This window comes from Rhipicephalus sanguineus, chromosome 7, assembly GCF_013339695.2.
Source record: "Rhipicephalus sanguineus isolate Rsan-2018 chromosome 7, BIME_Rsan_1.4, whole genome shotgun sequence".
NCBI classification, from domain to species: domain Eukaryota; kingdom Metazoa; phylum Arthropoda; class Arachnida; order Ixodida; family Ixodidae; genus Rhipicephalus; species Rhipicephalus sanguineus.
Window position 1 is genome coordinate 68,761,027 of NC_051182.1, and position 16,811 is coordinate 68,777,837.

The following is a 16,811-nucleotide window of genomic DNA, read 5'->3' on the forward strand; positions in this document are numbered from 1 at the left end:
GGTGAGTTTGCAGAGAGCGAGTCATTCATGGTATTTCCATGTTCCGATATTTCGCCCAAAACAAGAGGCGCTGGCGCGTTGTACTGCGCAGTATTCTGCGTTGTGACGAAGCTGTGCCCGCTGTACGCACACAATGTACTTCTCTTAAGATGCGATGCTTCATCTCGGCATTGACTGCGTGCTGCATTGCGTGCTACTCATATTGCTACGCGCGTTTACAAACTTTATTTTGATGTATTCGGGTTTCAACCACAAAAGCTGTTAGCAACACTAGGCGCAGACGACGCCGCAACGTTTGGGAAGGTTCGCGATTGTTTGAGGGCATTCTGTTATGACAGCGGCGAGGTGTTGGTTATGACTTCGCACAGGACGCAATTAGTCTTTATTCGAGTGCTTACACGAGCACCAACGATAACGCTGGAAGGTTCGATGACCGCTCTATAAAAGACGAAGCGTCTGTGGCTATTATATTATTTATTTCCACGTGTGTAACATAATCTTGCCGACTGTTTAAGACCCTGTATGTATTCTGATTTGAAACTATTATTGCAGTCACATTTCAAATTTTCACGCTTATCTTCTCTAGCTGCTTTTGAACAAAAAGAATCTGCGGTGTACGAAAACGTGGCCTATGAGAAAAGAAAAAAAAATCATGATCATTACACGAATGAAAGCATTTTCAGATCGTCTTAGGGGAAGCTATAAAATTTTAGAAATGACTGCACACTCAGGGTACAGAATCGACAAGGCAATGTTGGCAAGCGCGCTTTCTGATACATAACATATTGTTAGCTACAAACCTAGGGAGCCCCAGACACAAGCGCAATACTTGTCACTCCACAATAACCAGATGCTTAAGTTTGTAAGCAGGGCTACCTGAGAACAATACACACCCAAATTTTAATATTGGACGCTTGTACATTTTACATATCATCACCAGTGTCGTGTGTCACTACGTAGTCCATATATCGCCTTCTGCTCAGGGGTGATTCCACGTAAGATCGAACAAACGATGGCTGGTCGACCTCTCAAATTTATTTCAAAATTTTATATATTATTGCCTGATGAGTGGAAAGAAGAGATCCGCAATTTGTTTTGCCGCAAAAATTTTTTTCGAAGCACAGGAAATCAATAACGACGAAGAGGTGGAGTGGAGCGCTCATCCGCTCTGCTGTTTTGGCCAACTTTCGTTATGAATTGCACAAAATATATTAAAGTTAGGTAGCTGAAATTTCTTTACCTAAATATATGCATGTTTTTGCTTCTGCTCAGGTATTTTTAGTTTTTATGTGTAGTGTTGATGTTTTTATAAAAAACCTCAAAAGTGGCCCAATTCGCAAAATTTTCTTTACTTTGAAGGTCTTTATCTCAGAAAAGCCTTGTAGCAGAGCGACAAAAATTTTGCATTACGTTCTTCGCATGCTTATCTACCTGACTGACAAATCCTGTTTTTATATAAATTTTCAGTAAAGAGATATGATCGGGCTAAGTTCAAGAAAACACCGAACGATGGAATCTTCTGACAACAATTAAAAAAAAACCCCATTTTTTAAATTTCTTAAACTTTGTCCATTTATTCTCCTCCACATCATCTTTCACAATCATTAAAAACATGTTGCATAATGTCGTTGCACAAATAGTTACGGCCCCTCCAATGAGACCCTTAGGCAAGGATGGGCAATTCGGACTTCTTGCTCAGCAAATGTATAAAATGCAGGCAGGATTGAATTTCTTTTTATTAAAAGGCCAGCAGGTACCGAAAAAGGTGTCACCGGCACTGAAGACGTTAATTTTGAAAATATTTGGTCACTGCAGCGGCCACCAGCACGGGGCTACCGATCAGGCGCGCGCGCACCCGAGATGCTCGTTGTAAGAGACGGCGCAGTGAGAGCTCGTTTTCGCGTCCTCAGACCAACTAAGTTCGAAACAGCAACAACTCTCGGGTGACTTGAACGCACGTGCACCGGTAGTCGCAGTGATCTGGTTAATTGCGTCGATTTCTTTTTCGGGGGCATAAGAATGTCATCGTTAAACTGTGCGTTCGGTGAAGATCTTTCATTGCAGTGGTAGCAAAAGCACGCGTAGCACAAGTAGTCCATCTCACTGACAGTCACTGATCTTTCGGGCGTTAAACGTTCCTTCAAAGCATTTATGTCCAGGTCGGTAACTCTGCGAAATTTTGGCTTCCTTGTAATAATTAAAGGAGTACTGACACGATTTTGAGACATCGCAAAAGGGACATTTTTTGCTTCGTTGGTATACACTGTCCACGCTGTCCACACACTGGAGTCGGAGAACACGCATAAAATATTTTAATTTGACTTTGAAGTTTTCGTCGCTGAGCATTTGCAAGCCAGCCACACTGCAAGGACATTATGCCGACGAGTCAAGACAGTTCCTCCGAGTTCGCGAGTTCTGCGTCCTGCATGCAGCCTAAATCGTAGAAATCACTGTCAGGGTCACTGGACGACAATTCACTCATCGTTGTCTATTGCACCGCGAGCAGATGACGGATTTCCCGCTAGTACGTCGCGAGTTTCTGTATCTCCGTGAAGTCACACTGCTATGAAACGACACTGAGAAGCCACCCCCTCGATATCGAAACCGAAAGTGTCTTTTTAAGGTGGCGCTAATTAAAATATATAGGATGCATTCCCAGGCACCACAATAGTCGTTTCATGTTTCTCGACACCGGTATTTTTATTTAGAGCAACAATCCAGAATTTTTTTAAAATTCGTGTCAGTACTCCTTTAAACTTCTTGTGCTTCGAAAGGTAGTCTCCACAATAGACTCATTCAGAACTATACTTTCTCGTCATGAGACGCACAGGAGGTGTAGAGTAAGAGCAAAGCACAAGACCTATCCGCGCCGAATGAAGTGTGAACAGCGCACCGAACGCGCGGCCAGTTCAGGCCGTCTGCTGCCGACATCTAATATGGGCAAGCGCATCCGGTTACCGATAGTTTTGATTTTCTTTCCTTTGACAATCCATATTTTGCTTTGCCACTGGAGCGCCACGTCCATGCTTTCCACTGATCGCAACTGGCGCAGCGCAGTTTCTGTGGCAGCAGCGTGCGTGAAGCGAGCGCTCATAGCTCCCTTATAGAGTTTTCATCTTGCTTCCATCTCCGCCGTGTTATCAGCGCCTAGCTGAGATGTGAACAGAGGGCGGATAGAATAGCGAAGCTCCAGTGCACGTGCGTTCAAGTCACCCGAGAGTTGTTGCTGTTTCGAACTTAGTTGGTCTGAGGACGCGAGAACGAGCTCTCACTGCGCCGTCTCTTACAACGAGCATCTCGGGTGCGCGCGCGCCTGCTCGGTAGCTCCGCGCTCGTGGCCGCTGCAGTGACCAAATAATTTCAAAATGAACGCCTTCAGTGCCGGCGACACCTTTTTCGGTACTGTTGGCCTTTTAATATAAAGAAATTCAATTCTGCCTGCATTTTATACACTTGCTGGGCAAGAAGTCCGAATTGCCCATCCTTGCCTAAGGGTCTCATTGGAGGGGCCGTAACTATTAGTGCAACGACATTATGCAACATGTTTTTAATGATTGTGAAAGCTGATGTGGAGGAGAATAAGTGGACAAAGTTTAAGAAATTTAAAAAATGGGGTTTTTTTTTAATTGTTGTCAGAAGTTTCCATTGTTCGGTGTTTTCTTGAACTTAGCCCGATCATATCTCTTTACTGAAAAGTTATATAAATACAAGATTTGGCAGTTTGGTAGATAAGCATGCGAAGAACGTAATGCGGAATTTTCGTCGCTCTGCTACAAGGCTTTTTTGAGATAAAGACCTTCAAAGTAAAGAAAATTTTGCCAATTAGGCCATTTTTTGAGGTTTTTTATAAAAACATCTACACTACACATAAAAACTAAAAATATCTTAGCAGAAGCAAAAACATGCATATATTTAGATAAATAAATTTCAGCTACCTAACTTTAATATATTTTGTGCAATTCATAACGAAAGTTGGCCAAAACGGCAGAGCGGATGAGCGCTCCACTCCACCTCTTCGTCGTTATTGATTTCCTGTGCTTCGAAAAAATTTTTTGCGGCAAAACAAATTGCGGATCTCTTCTTTCCACTCATCAGGCAATAATATATAAAATTTTGAAATAAATTTGAGAGGTCGACCAGCCATCGATTGTTCGATCTTACGTGGAATCACCCTCATTGAAGTCTGCGTAGAAGTGCTGCGCAGAAGTCACGAGAAGTGCCACACACGAGCATCTGTGAACATTCCATAGCACACAGGGGATGATACAGGATTTTCCCGAAGGGGGATCAGCTTCTGGAAGAACCTGATATGTGTTTTCTTGGGATATATAAATCAAAAATAAATGTAAGGGGGGGGGGGGGGCGCTCAGGCCCTTCGGACCTCCCCTCTAAACTTGGCAGCGATAGCACATGAAATACTTGAAAAAAAAAAAAATCGGCAGATCACGCGTACCGTAGGAGTCGATGTTATGCGAAGCACGCGGCGGGAAGGTGACTGTGGCGTAGCTTTTTAACGCGATAGCGTTAGAGAGCTCGTATCGCAGAAATTCCGGCGTCGGTGTCGGCACCGTTGGTTGTGAGCGAAAAATCATCATCTTGTCCGTGACCGAAAAATCGAAAAAGCTGCAAATAAAATAAATAATAAAAATGTTCGCTCCGAGTGAGAATCGAACCCAGGCCGTCTGCGTGGCAAGCAGGTGTTCTACCACACAGCCACGCTTCTGCTGGGAGCTGCACTGAAAATAACTTTCGTGCTTCCCAAAAATACGCGTCCTGTATAAAGGTGTCACAGTACGAGATGTAATATCGCAGTAATTGCGTGGTAAAAAGCGTACATTGCCATCGGGCGTCACACCATGTCAATATCATAACGACTTGGTGGTTTAAAGACAGCTACCCATTACAAAAGGCACACACATTACTGCGCGTATTCCCTTAAGACCACGTAGTGGGTGCATCGCAACTTTGAAAACATTTCTCGCGCATAATCGCTCCTTGTTTAAAGCATGCTACCCATTACATAAGGCACACACCTTAGTGCGCGCATTCTCTTAAACCATGGCCTCCGAGATTCCGCCGGCTAATCTCGGAGGCCATGCTTAAACACTCGTAATGTTCGAAGTGCGCACTAGGGGCAGGATATCGCTATCGCGTTCAACTCTTAAAGGCGAAGCTTAAGTGTCCCCCAATTTTTTAGATGTGAAGCATCTTATAGCGGAGTTCAATCCGGTGGTGGTGGTGGTGGTGGTGGTGGTGGTGTGCGGCGTGACCACCCTTACTGCGCATGCGCAAACCTTCTCCACTTCCCCTCTCCACTCCCTCTATCCCCTTTCCCTCTCCACATCACATCACCTCTCCCCTTCCCTTCCCCATTCCCTTTCCCCCTCTCATATCCCTTTCCCACCCCCTCTCCACTTCCCCCCTCCACTCCTCTCCCCTCCCATCTCTCCTCCCCTCCCCCTTTCCCCTTTCCCCCTCACCACTCCACCTCTGAAACGCGGGCTCTACATGCCGAAACACTGCTTCGCATCGCCTCATGGTCCCCTTTAGCGGGAGATGGTGTGATTTTTTTACTGAGCGACACGTTACAAAATGACGCTAAAGATTTGTATAAATTTTATGCGCACACATATATGTTGAAGAGCAGCATATGCGTTAATAACCAGTTGCTTACGGTTGGGTAAAGCTGCCAATCGCAACGTGGTTATTACCAACACCAGAAGCGGTAAGCTGATATGCAGTGCTAATACGTGTCCCGAGAACGCACGCACGTTTCACGAACCCGTGTGCATGTGTGGAAAAAGTTCTTGGCAGTTCTTGAACAAGCACATCATCACCGTGATCAGTGAGCACCAGCAGCTGTTCATGACTTGTTATAGGATCCGGTCGTGATCGTGGTGACGAGGGGCCTACGTGTGGTGAAGTATGTGGTGTAGTAGAGCTGTTGGAATTCGTGGATGCTTCGTGGACATGTCGGAACCTGAAGTCACCCTTCGCGTTGATAAGGTATACGCCGTCGAGGTTGGTAGGCCTGGATAGTGCTACGTAGACCAACATCAGTGGATGGTGTTTGTCGTATTCGTAGACTACCTGGGCGTATGTGGCCTACGTAGCCTAGTCTACAAAGCGGCTGTCAATCTGGCATTATCATCGGTTAGCCTGAGGCCATCGCCCAGCATCGTAAGAAATGAAGAGGACACTGCGTCGTTCTGGTGGACGAAGTGAACTTTACGGTGCGGTGACGTGGATATCATATGTAACTTTCGTTAATGTATTCCTCCGGGGTCGAGCAATGCTTCAATATAGCTTGCTGAATCATAGGAATACAAACGTAATGTTTATTAGAGTGCTATAAAAGAGGAGCCAACAGTGGAACTACAGACGTTGATCTGATATGACGCCTGTATCGTAGGAGTACACATCGTAGGAGTATCATGTAGTGTTTATTCCTTTCTTCTAAAATTAGATAGCCAGCACCACAACCACAATTCACGTTACACCGATATTACGCCTGCGTACACTGTTTTTCCAAACCAGTTTATAGACCTGGCGTGGCTCAGTGGTAGAATACCTGATTGCCACGCAGAATTCTTGGGTTCGATTCCGTGAGATCCCACGCACTGTGGGAATCGATGTAATGCGAAGCAGCCAGCAAAGAGCTGAACACATCGCCTTGTTTGTCTTTGAGCCAAATGAAATCATTCATGCCATGACGTCTACTTCACCATATATCGCATGTTTGCCATGCACGCATGCATGTACAATCTGGTATATACCATCTCAATGAAACGTATATTCTGGTATATACAATGTATGACCTGCCATTTATGTTCATCACGCACTCGTCTCGTGCCATACCAAATTTTGGTATATATCCAGTTAACAAAACGGCCGGAAGCGCACCATGACAGTGTCATGTAAATCATGTCATCTAATAATGACATGCATGTCATGATATTCATGTTACCACTTCTCATTTATGTTCGCCATACAGTCCCGTCGCGTAATACCACTTTTGGTGTATATCAAGCGAGCGAACCGGCAGCGAGCGCACCATGAGTGTGGCATGTAAATCATGCCGTGAATGATATGCATATATCATGATTTTCCAGTTACCATCTGTCATTTATGTTTTTCATACAGTCACATCGCGCAATACCAGTTTTGGTGCATATCATGCTAGCGAAACGGCCGCGAATGCATCATGAACGTGGCATGTAAATCATGTCGTACATGACTTGCATGTCATGATTTTCATGTTACAACCTTTCATTTACGTTCGTCATACAGTCGCGTCGTGCAATACCAGTTTTGGTGTATATCAAGCTAGCGAAACGTCCGCGAATGCACCATGAGCGTGACATGTAAATCATGACACACGTGACATGCATGTCACGGTTTTAATAATAATAATATCTGGGGTTTAACGTCCCAAAACCACGATATGATTATGAGAGACGCCGTAGTGGAGGGCTCCGGAAATTTCGACCACCTGGGGTTCTTTAACGTGCACCTAAATCTAAGTACACGGGCCTCAGACATTTTCGCCTCCATCGAAAATGCAGCCGCCGCGGCCGGGATTCGATCCCGCGACCTTCGGGTCAGCAGTCGAGCGCCATAACCACTAGACCACCGTGGCGGGGCGGCACGGTTTTCATGTTATCACCTGTTATTCGTGTTCTTCATACAGTCACATCGCGCAAAACCAATTTCGGTGCATATCAATCTAGCGAAACGGGCACGATTGCGTCACGAGCACGGAATGTAAATCATGTCGTACATTTCATGCATGTCACGATTTTCATGTTACCACCACTCATTTACCTTCGTCATTCAGTCGCGTCGCTCAATACCAATATTGGTATCAAGCAAGCGAAACGACCGCGAGTGCGCCATGAGCATGACATGTAAATCATGTCGTACATGTCATGCATGTCACGATTTTCATGTTACCACCTCTCATTTACTTTCGTCATACAGTCACAACGAGCAATACCAATTTTCTTGTATATTTCTAGCGAAACGGCCACGAGTGCGCCATGAGCATGGCATGCAAATCATGTACATGTCATGATTTTCATGTTACCACCTCTCATTTACGTCCGTCATAGAGTCGCGTCGCGCAATACCAATTTTGGTGTATATCAAGTTAGCGAAGCGCCCGCGAATGCATCATAAGCGTGGCATGTAAATCATGGCATACATGACATGCATGTCATGGTTTTCTTGTTACGAACTGTTATTCATGTTCTTCATAGAGTCACATCGCGCAATACCAATTTTGGTGTATACCTAGTGAAACGGCCGCGAGTGCGCCATGAGCGTGGCATGTAAATCATGTCTTACATAACATGCATGTCATGATTTTCATCTTACCACATGTCAGTTATGTTCGTCATGCAGAAATGTCTCGTCATACCAGTTTCCGTATATATCCATTCACTTACACGGCCGCGAGCGCGCCGAGACCATGTCATGTAAATCATGCTGCACATGGCATGCGTGTCATGATTTGCACGTTAGGACCTGTCATTATGTTCGTCATTAACTCTTTTCACGCCATACCAATTTTGGCATATATTAAATTAACGGAACGGCCACAAGAGCCCCAAGGCCGTGGAATGTAAATCATGCTGTTAATGACATGCATGTCATGATTTTCATGTTATGACCTGTCAATTATGTTCCTAATAAGGTCACGTTATGCCACACCAATTTAACGAAACGGCCAGGAGAGCACGAAGTCGTAGGCGGCTAGATAGATAGATAGATAGATAGATAGATAGATAGATAGATAGATAGATAGATAGATAGATAGATAGATAGATAGATAGATAGATAGATAGATAGATAGATAGATAGATAGATAGATAGATAGATAGATAGATAGATAGATAGATAGATAGATAGATAGATAGATAGATAGATAGATAGATAGATACGCTCAAAGTCGCAGAAGTTCGCTAAGAAATGCTTCGCATTTAATAAGTAACAGATGTTAGTTCGCACTCGTCCTGTGGATACTTGCGTGTTCGTTTCGTACTTCCTTCTTTATGTTTGAGCAGCGCGCTTTAAGTGTCGAGCTGTGACACTTGATAGTTCGCGCTCGTCCTATGTGTGTTCTTTTCGTGCGTACTTTGCTCTTGGGTGACGCGCTGGAAATTTCGAGCTGCTTTCCATTCTTCACGGTATACATTCCAATTTTTTGCTATCGCATTTATTGCTTCGCCGTTGCGGCGAAACTGTGACTGGTTTGAAACGGTATCCCTCACGTCCATTTTGTAAATAATCATTCCGCGACTTCCCCTCCCTAACAAGATTGTTGCCCTTCTGAGGATTCTGATTAACGATTTAAGGATACGGTGTGCTCAACAGTACATTCCGATGAGACATTGCGTGTTAACAAGATGCGAATGCCCACACTATTCTCTTAATTTAAACGCCAGCGGAAGCTGTTAACTCCCCACCAGGTCCATTACAAAGTAAAAACTTCGGTATGTCCTGGCAGACGGATGACGTGGTGGCGCAGGGTTCAGGGAATATCTCCTGGAGCCTACACCAATCGCCGTCGGTAGAAATTGTCTCCCAGGTTGACGGCAGTAATATGGAAGGATTCCGTCAGGGATGGATCCCACCTGTGGTTCCTATGGGTCGGGAAGGGCAGCTATTTGTCCATGTATGTTTCATTCTTCGCCAGAAGGAAGCAGTGAGAGTATAAGGGATTATACGATCGCGGAGCCCCGTTCACGGGGTTCGAGGCGCATATTCTCAAAGCGTTCTTATGCAAAGAACACTTTGCTTGGTGGCCCTTAGTTCCTTACGGAAGGATAGAGGGTTAGGGCCGTAATCATCCTCCACATAATAGAAGCTGGACGCTGGAATGTTGGAAACATCCGCAGGTTTCTTCCGCTCTGAATTCCAGCTGCACATTTATGTTCCAGAGATATTGTAGGTCCGCATGGAAGGTGCCAAGGGTGGCTTTCGCAGCAATTTCACTTCAAAAAAAAAAGTTATATACATAGAGGAGCGAGTGGTGCTGTTGTACCTTCAAAATAATTATCTGGATGCGTGCACGAAGTGTAGAAGTATAGGCATGAAGGGTTCGCCTTAAGTTCCTAGACGGACATTTCGGTTCGCATTGCGCAAAACATGTATGAAAATAAAAGAGTAATATGGTTTCCCGAAAAAATTGTAATGTACCGTACAATCTTCATGGCTTAACAACATCAGCTTTTGCTTTTTAATCCAGGAGAAAAATTCTACGAACTAAAGCTATATACGATAGAAACTCAGTTTTGTAAAAAAACTGACATGGATGTGTGTAATGGCGATATGTTGCCACACGCGCTCCTTTCTTTTTATGTTTTATGTTAACCGGCCCATTTCGCGTGTTGCTACTTCCGTGCGCAAACCGCGCTAGTATGTTTGGGAACATTCCACATTGTTTTAGGATGACCTGTTGTCTCGAGAGCGCAAACGCGAACAGCTGAGTCCACTGGCGTAAATCGCGGCGGGGTCAGGAGAGTCGTGACCCCCCTTGTGTTCAGGATTTGGGAACACCCCTTGAATGTGTCCCCCCCTTGAGATTTGTCTTTCAAACATACTTGAATTGCTTGACAGTTAAACATAGCGCATTCAGGTTTTTCAAATGGCTGTTTATATTGTTGTGTGTACCTGTGTTGAGTACCCCTCGTGTGTGTGAGACTACTGAAATCGCATCTGCCGCTCGACCGGCTCAGAGAAGACTCAATAGAACAACGCAATTACGCGAGCTGGGGCCCCATGCTAGTTTTTTAAATGTTATTTCAAAGCATGATGTTATTCTTATATAAATTAAAATTAAACCTATATTTATAAAAAACAAAATGGCCGCCATGGCAAGATGTCTCCCCCCCTTGTGATTTTTCCGGATTTACGCCACTGGCTGAGTCTACTCTGGAAGTAACGCCGTGTTCTGTGGTAACGCGCGGCCACCAGCGTTAAGGCGCGAATGTTCGATGCCGCATGTATAAATGCCGACGCGCCCTACCGCACGTCAGATTACCGACGGCCGACGTCCTGCTTGCCGCTATAGTGAATAGCGTAAATTGCTTGTACCTAGCCTTTTCGTTATTCCAGACACAGATTCGCCTAAAAATTTTTTTTATTCTTGATCAAGCCGACTGCTGCCTTCGTCCACGTGAGGACGCCGTGGCGTCTGGTGGGGGTGCTGGTTCCTTCATGTTCCGCACACCCACAAAAAGCCATGAACGTAGTTCAAGCTGTCATACAACTTGTCAAGGAAAGCGCACGAAATTAACATTGACCCTGTTTTACTTCATACGTAAAATGCTGCAGGGCTGCTGAAAACCGGTCACATGGAAGACCTCGCATTGGAAGGTCACTTTCCAAGAGCAACGGACTGACTAGACGCATTTATGGTAACGCATTGCTTGCTTGCTTGACATGTACCCACACTATGGGGGATTGGCCATGAAACGCAGCATGCAGAATTTAGCTATTTATTTTCTTCCCCAAATTAACGTTCTTGGAGCGCCTGAATATCGATACTTTCACGTTCTTGAACACAAACTGTTTCATACACTAACGACGGGTTGCACAAAAAAAAAAAAGGATGCATGTCCAAATAAAAAATAAAACTGCAAAGAAGAATTTTTGCCTTTGGCTACATTTGGGCTACAGTTTCTCTCACTTTTGGCGGCGCCGCCGACGCCACCTCGTCCGACCTGGCAACACTGATCACGCGCAAATCGCGACGCCGAAACTCCGAAACCGTTGGCCGAAACAAACTTTTGTTGCGTGGTGTCAACGGCACAATTTGTTCTAGTTCAGACTAAAAAAAAGAACCGAAATGTCGGCGGACGGTAGCGAAGCCTGGCCAACGCCGAGCTTCGACAGCCAAGAGACACCGGCAGCAGGCGACGCGGACTCTCGGGGATCGAACGGGAACACGACGTCGTCGGGAGCCGGTACCTTTCTGCAGCCGCACGCACCCAAGCTAAGCCTAACGACGACCTCATCCGCGGTCTCAGAATCGACGGCCCCGCCGCTACCGGAGAAGCTCTCCGACGCCGGTGGCGCCGACGCTGGACGACCAGGGGCCACCGCCGACGGCGTCGCCGTCTTCGAAGAGGACACGCGGAGCTCGTGGAACCTGGAGCCTCCGTCGGGGGCTGCGACGCCGGCGGGCGCGACGGCGCCCAAAGAAGACGAAGAGGCTGCCATGGAGGAGCGCGAGCCGTCGTCGTCTTGCGGCGCAGGTGAAGGCGGCGGCGAAGAAGCGCCGTCTGCCAAGTCGGCCGAGGCGTCGGACTCGAGCGGCGAGAACCGGGAGCGCACGCCGGTTGTGAGCTTCGCGCCGACCGTGGTGGACTGCGACTCGCAGAACAGTGGCAGCAGCGTCAAGAGCGGCGGCCGCAAGCGCTTCTCGGACGACGAGGTGACCTCCGAGGCCCCCACCACCATCACGGCCGACAAGCTCTTCGAATACCACTGGCCGCAAGACTGCGGAGACGCCTACATGCTCCAGGAGCAGGTGCGGTTGTATGCCGTTTTGGGTGTTTGTGTGGTTGCAGATTTCATTGAATCGCAGACGTCGAGTTGCTAATTAGCTCGCATTGCGCGAAAAGAAACCTATTTGGAGCAATTCCACATCCTGTGTACCTTGTTTGTAAACATTGAACACCACTAGAACGTCTAGAATTTTTTTAAAACTAACTTCTGTACATGTTACCTCCATGTATGGAATGAACGAAAGAAGGGGAAATCGATTGAGGTGCCCGTTTTTCCTAGACAAAACCATGTGAAGGCAAGAACAGCGTTGGGGTGTTATTTCTAGTTTTTAATTAAAATTTAGAACACAACTCGCTGCCAGTGGGGTACGAACCCACGGCCTCTGCATTATGCATGTGCTGCACTACCAATTGTCACAACAGTGGTTGTTCCCCATGAACCCTTCTTGGGTATTGCTGGATGTGTATCACTGAGAGTATTAACCAGCACCACACATAGCCATGACACGAACGTAAAACATTCTTTTTGCCAGGTCGTGTTGCATAGTATGTGGGCATACACAAGGCGTGCAAGGCCATATGGGGGTATGCACCGAGCCTTGATCTGAGCCATCGTCTATCCATTTTGAAGGTCTGTTTGTACATGCCGTCTGTGCTGTCCGTGCGTTGGCATGCAGTTGTTCCGGAGGTCTCTTGTCATCCAAGTCACCGTATGGATCTTGGACACAGCGCATGCAGCGACTTTATTGCGTGTGCGGCGAGAGCGCAGGCCTTCAAAATGGCGACCCTGACGCTAACGCTCCTGGTGGATGACGTCAAGTGCATACCACCTATATATTAATGAGCGAAACCCTCTCTGTGGTCTTCTACATTGCATTCCAAGTTGCATTCCAAGCTCTGCTGAAGTATGGCGAAGTGATGACTTCATCAGGTCTGCATGGCGTTCTTGAGGCTAAAGAGAGCTAGCCACAGTTGATACACAGCATCACTTTCTGTAGTAGTGTCGCTCTGTGTGACAGAATCTCGTGTGTCCAGTGATCAGGGGTGCAACAGCTGCACCGGTTGCACCAATTTGATACAATTCCTTATTTTTGCACCAAGCTGAGCCATAACCATGAAATTTGTTGAAATTGCACCACGCTACACCAAAATGCCCGACCAGCCTAAAAATTTTCTGGGTTGCGCTAATTTTAGCAAGAAATGGAGGCGGCGTTGGCCACCTGCAGTTTGGGCATCATCATTCAATCCAATCCAAATGCGCAGACCCTAACCATAATCCTTACCACACCGCGAAAGAAAAGAAAAAAATACAGTGGTTCTAAAACTTCCTGGCCTTCTTTCTATCGCGTGCAACTCTTAAGCCACTTTCACCGCAAGACAACAGTGCCTGCCTTGCGGAAAGGCGAACTAAGATTTAAAAGGGGCCGTTACTACTAGCTGTCACGGGACAGAACACAGTTTGTTCCTTGATTACTCACGCATGTACATGCCATAACATTACTAATATTAGAATGATCGCTGACGTCTAAAAATTACTTGCAATCATTCAGAGCTGTGTATGACGTTTCTGCCGCCCTGACAAATAATATAAAGCAACGTATGCCTGTTTTCTTTTTTCACCACCCTCACTCGCCCCAGCTTTACGAATCTCCCGAATTTCGATCGCGGGATCCAATCCCGCCCACGGCTGCCGGAGGCGAAAATGCTTGAGACTCGTGTACTTAGATTTATATGCACGTTAAAGAACCCCAGATGCTCGAAATTTCCAGAGCCCTCCACTACGGCGTCCCTTATAATCATATTGTGGTTTTGGCACGTTAAACCCCAATAATTATTATTATTAATCTCTTGAATTTCGAGGTTGCCAGATCCACATCAGCATTGGCAGTGCCTGTCAAATGATATGACAAGCGCTGCAAACGCCAATGTGGACTTTGTCATTGTTTGCACTGTGAGGTGATTCAGCACACTGCCTTTATTAATATAACAGTGCTCACGTGCAATGTGCACGAGCTAGCTGATGTTGAATGGTTTATACATTTTTTTTTCTAAAAGTGAGTCTTCTTTATTATACTGCTCCAAATTTAGGATTTCGTGCTAGAAAATGGAGTCTCTTTCTGTGACCTGCACCAAATATGCAAATATGAATTACGGCAAATATGAATTTTCGTGCTCCAAAAGCAGTGTACTGCTGCTCCAAAAATTCCTCCAAATCCTATTTTGGCTGTTGCACCCCTGAATGATAGAAGCGATGCTTGCCCACCTTTCCTTACCCAGCCACTCAGTGTGCATAGAAAGCGATATTATGGCGAAATCTCCAAAACCGATCGTCTCAGAGCACAGCCCCATAACCTGTAGCCACAAACATGTTGATAAACCTGCTGGAACATTGCCTTGCTTATCTTCAGTGATGTTGGCCTTTGTTTCTCTTATGCAGGTGTGCGAGTTCTTAAACGTGAAGTCGTTCAAGAGAAAACATCCAGACCTCGTCCGACGGCAGGTCGAATTTGACGAAAAGGAGTTTCTCAAGGAGCACGGCGTGGTGACGATGACCATGTGTGACCTCGGACTGACCGCCCTTCGTGCCGACGACGTAGTCGACCTGTTTATGCGCGACTACCCCGAAAAGTATCAGGAGTACGTCAACTACATCCGGGAGCGCGACAAGCAGAACACTGTAGAGAAGCACCGCGGTTACTCCGCCGTGTCGATCGAAAAGTGCAAGATGGCCGACTTCGTCCGCAAGGCAGTCGCCTCCACGGCCGAGTACAACAAGCACCTCAACGAGGAACGCCGCGAAGAGCGGCGCTCCTGCTTTGACCTCCAGACGTTCACGATCCAGTATCCGTTGAAAAAGATACAGAAGGTTGAAGTGATGCCAGCCAATCGGCGCCGGTACCCCGTCGCATTGATACCGGGGCAGTACCAAGACCACTACCGGGTTTACACTCCACAGGAGCTCAAGTATTTGCCAATAAACACGGTTCTCTACGGACCACCCCAGGAGATCGGCTCCGTCTACACGCACCCGGGTTCGGACGGAAGCCAATCCGAATCCGAAGATAGCTCGGGGTCGGATTCAGGCTCTTGCAGCAGTTCGAGTGGTGGCAGTTCGCCTGCGTCTGACATGGACATGAGCACCGCAACGGGACCCAGCTTCTGCAAGGTCTGCGCCAACGCCGACGTGTCGAAAGAGGGCGAGGAGCTCATATCGTGCTCCGAGTGCGGGAAGGTGGGTCATGTGACATGCCTCGACATCTTGCCGGAGATGGCGGCGGCCATCAAGTCGTACCGGTGGCAGTGCATGGACTGCAAGATGTGCAACGTGTGCATGGCGACTGACAACGAGGACAAGATGATGTTTTGTGACCGGTGCGACCGGGGTTACCACAGCTTCTGCGTGGGCATGAAGTCCGTGCCCGCGGGCCGGTGGATCTGTCGACTGTGCGGTCGGTGCGCGACGTGCAACACCAACACGCCGGGCCCGGAGGGGCCCAGGGTTCAGTGGCACCACGAGTACGGGAAGGGTCCCAGTCCTGTGGACCATAAGCGGAGTGTGACCATCTATTGCCAGAGCTGCTACCGACAACGAAAAGGCCGGTGACGAAGACTGTGGTGTTACAGGACTGTTGTTGTTCGCGTTGTAATATAGTGAATAAATGAGCCTGGACTCGGTTTTTATTCGTAAGTAAACCGGTGTGATGAACTGTCTTGCTTGATGATGATGATGATAATAGGTGCCTGTTCCCTTCGAAGTGGGTAGCCACGGATGCCGTGACGTAGCTGGGTAAAAAGAAAGAAGGAAAAAAAGAAAGAAAGTCATCGCATGAATAGCGGAGCACATAGCAGCATCCAAAAGGGACCTCCTGTGGTGGATCAGTGGCGGGGCCCCTCTGGATGATAAGTTGTAGGTTTGATATCTAGGTGTTGCAGCCACGTACTGATGAGGCCAGAGCGCAAACAAAGGCTTTTGTGCTGTGCTTTATGTGCGTAGGGAAGAACCTCAGGCTATCAAAATTATTCCGGAGCCCTCCACTACACGCAGTTTGGCACATTAAGTAGGACTGACAGTTGGGTGAATTGGTGCATGTGCACATTAAACCCCATAATTTAATTAACCTGTCAGAGTTAGTCAGGGGCTTGATAAAGAGAGAAGCACTTCTTATGGTGATTAAGGAACTGTGCATGACATGGGCATTCTAGATGCTCAGATGGCTCCAGCCAAAGTTTTTAGATGAACCAATCATTTCGGGACTTGTTGGTCCTTTTTTCAGGGTTTGGTTGTGTCTGTTGTGGAAG

General features: G+C 46.8%; 2 protein-coding genes across 3 annotated transcripts in view; one reads left to right on the forward strand and one right to left on the reverse strand.

Annotated features, from left to right (window-relative positions):
- Nucleotides 1–16,811, reverse strand: part of LOC119399510 (alkyldihydroxyacetonephosphate synthase, peroxisomal) — a 470,712-nt gene that overhangs the window by 267,363 nt on the left and 186,538 nt on the right. The gene's annotated exons all lie outside the window — the stretch shown is intronic.
- Nucleotides 11,784–16,205, forward strand: LOC119399508 (PHD finger protein 10). Its single transcript, XM_037666313.2, has 2 exons — nucleotides 11,784–12,535; nucleotides 14,950–16,205. The coding sequence occupies exons 1-2, from the start codon at nucleotides 11,852–11,854 to the stop codon at nucleotides 16,114–16,116; spliced, it is 1,851 nt and encodes a 616-aa protein (XP_037522241.1). The 5' UTR covers nucleotides 11,784–11,851; the 3' UTR covers nucleotides 16,117–16,205.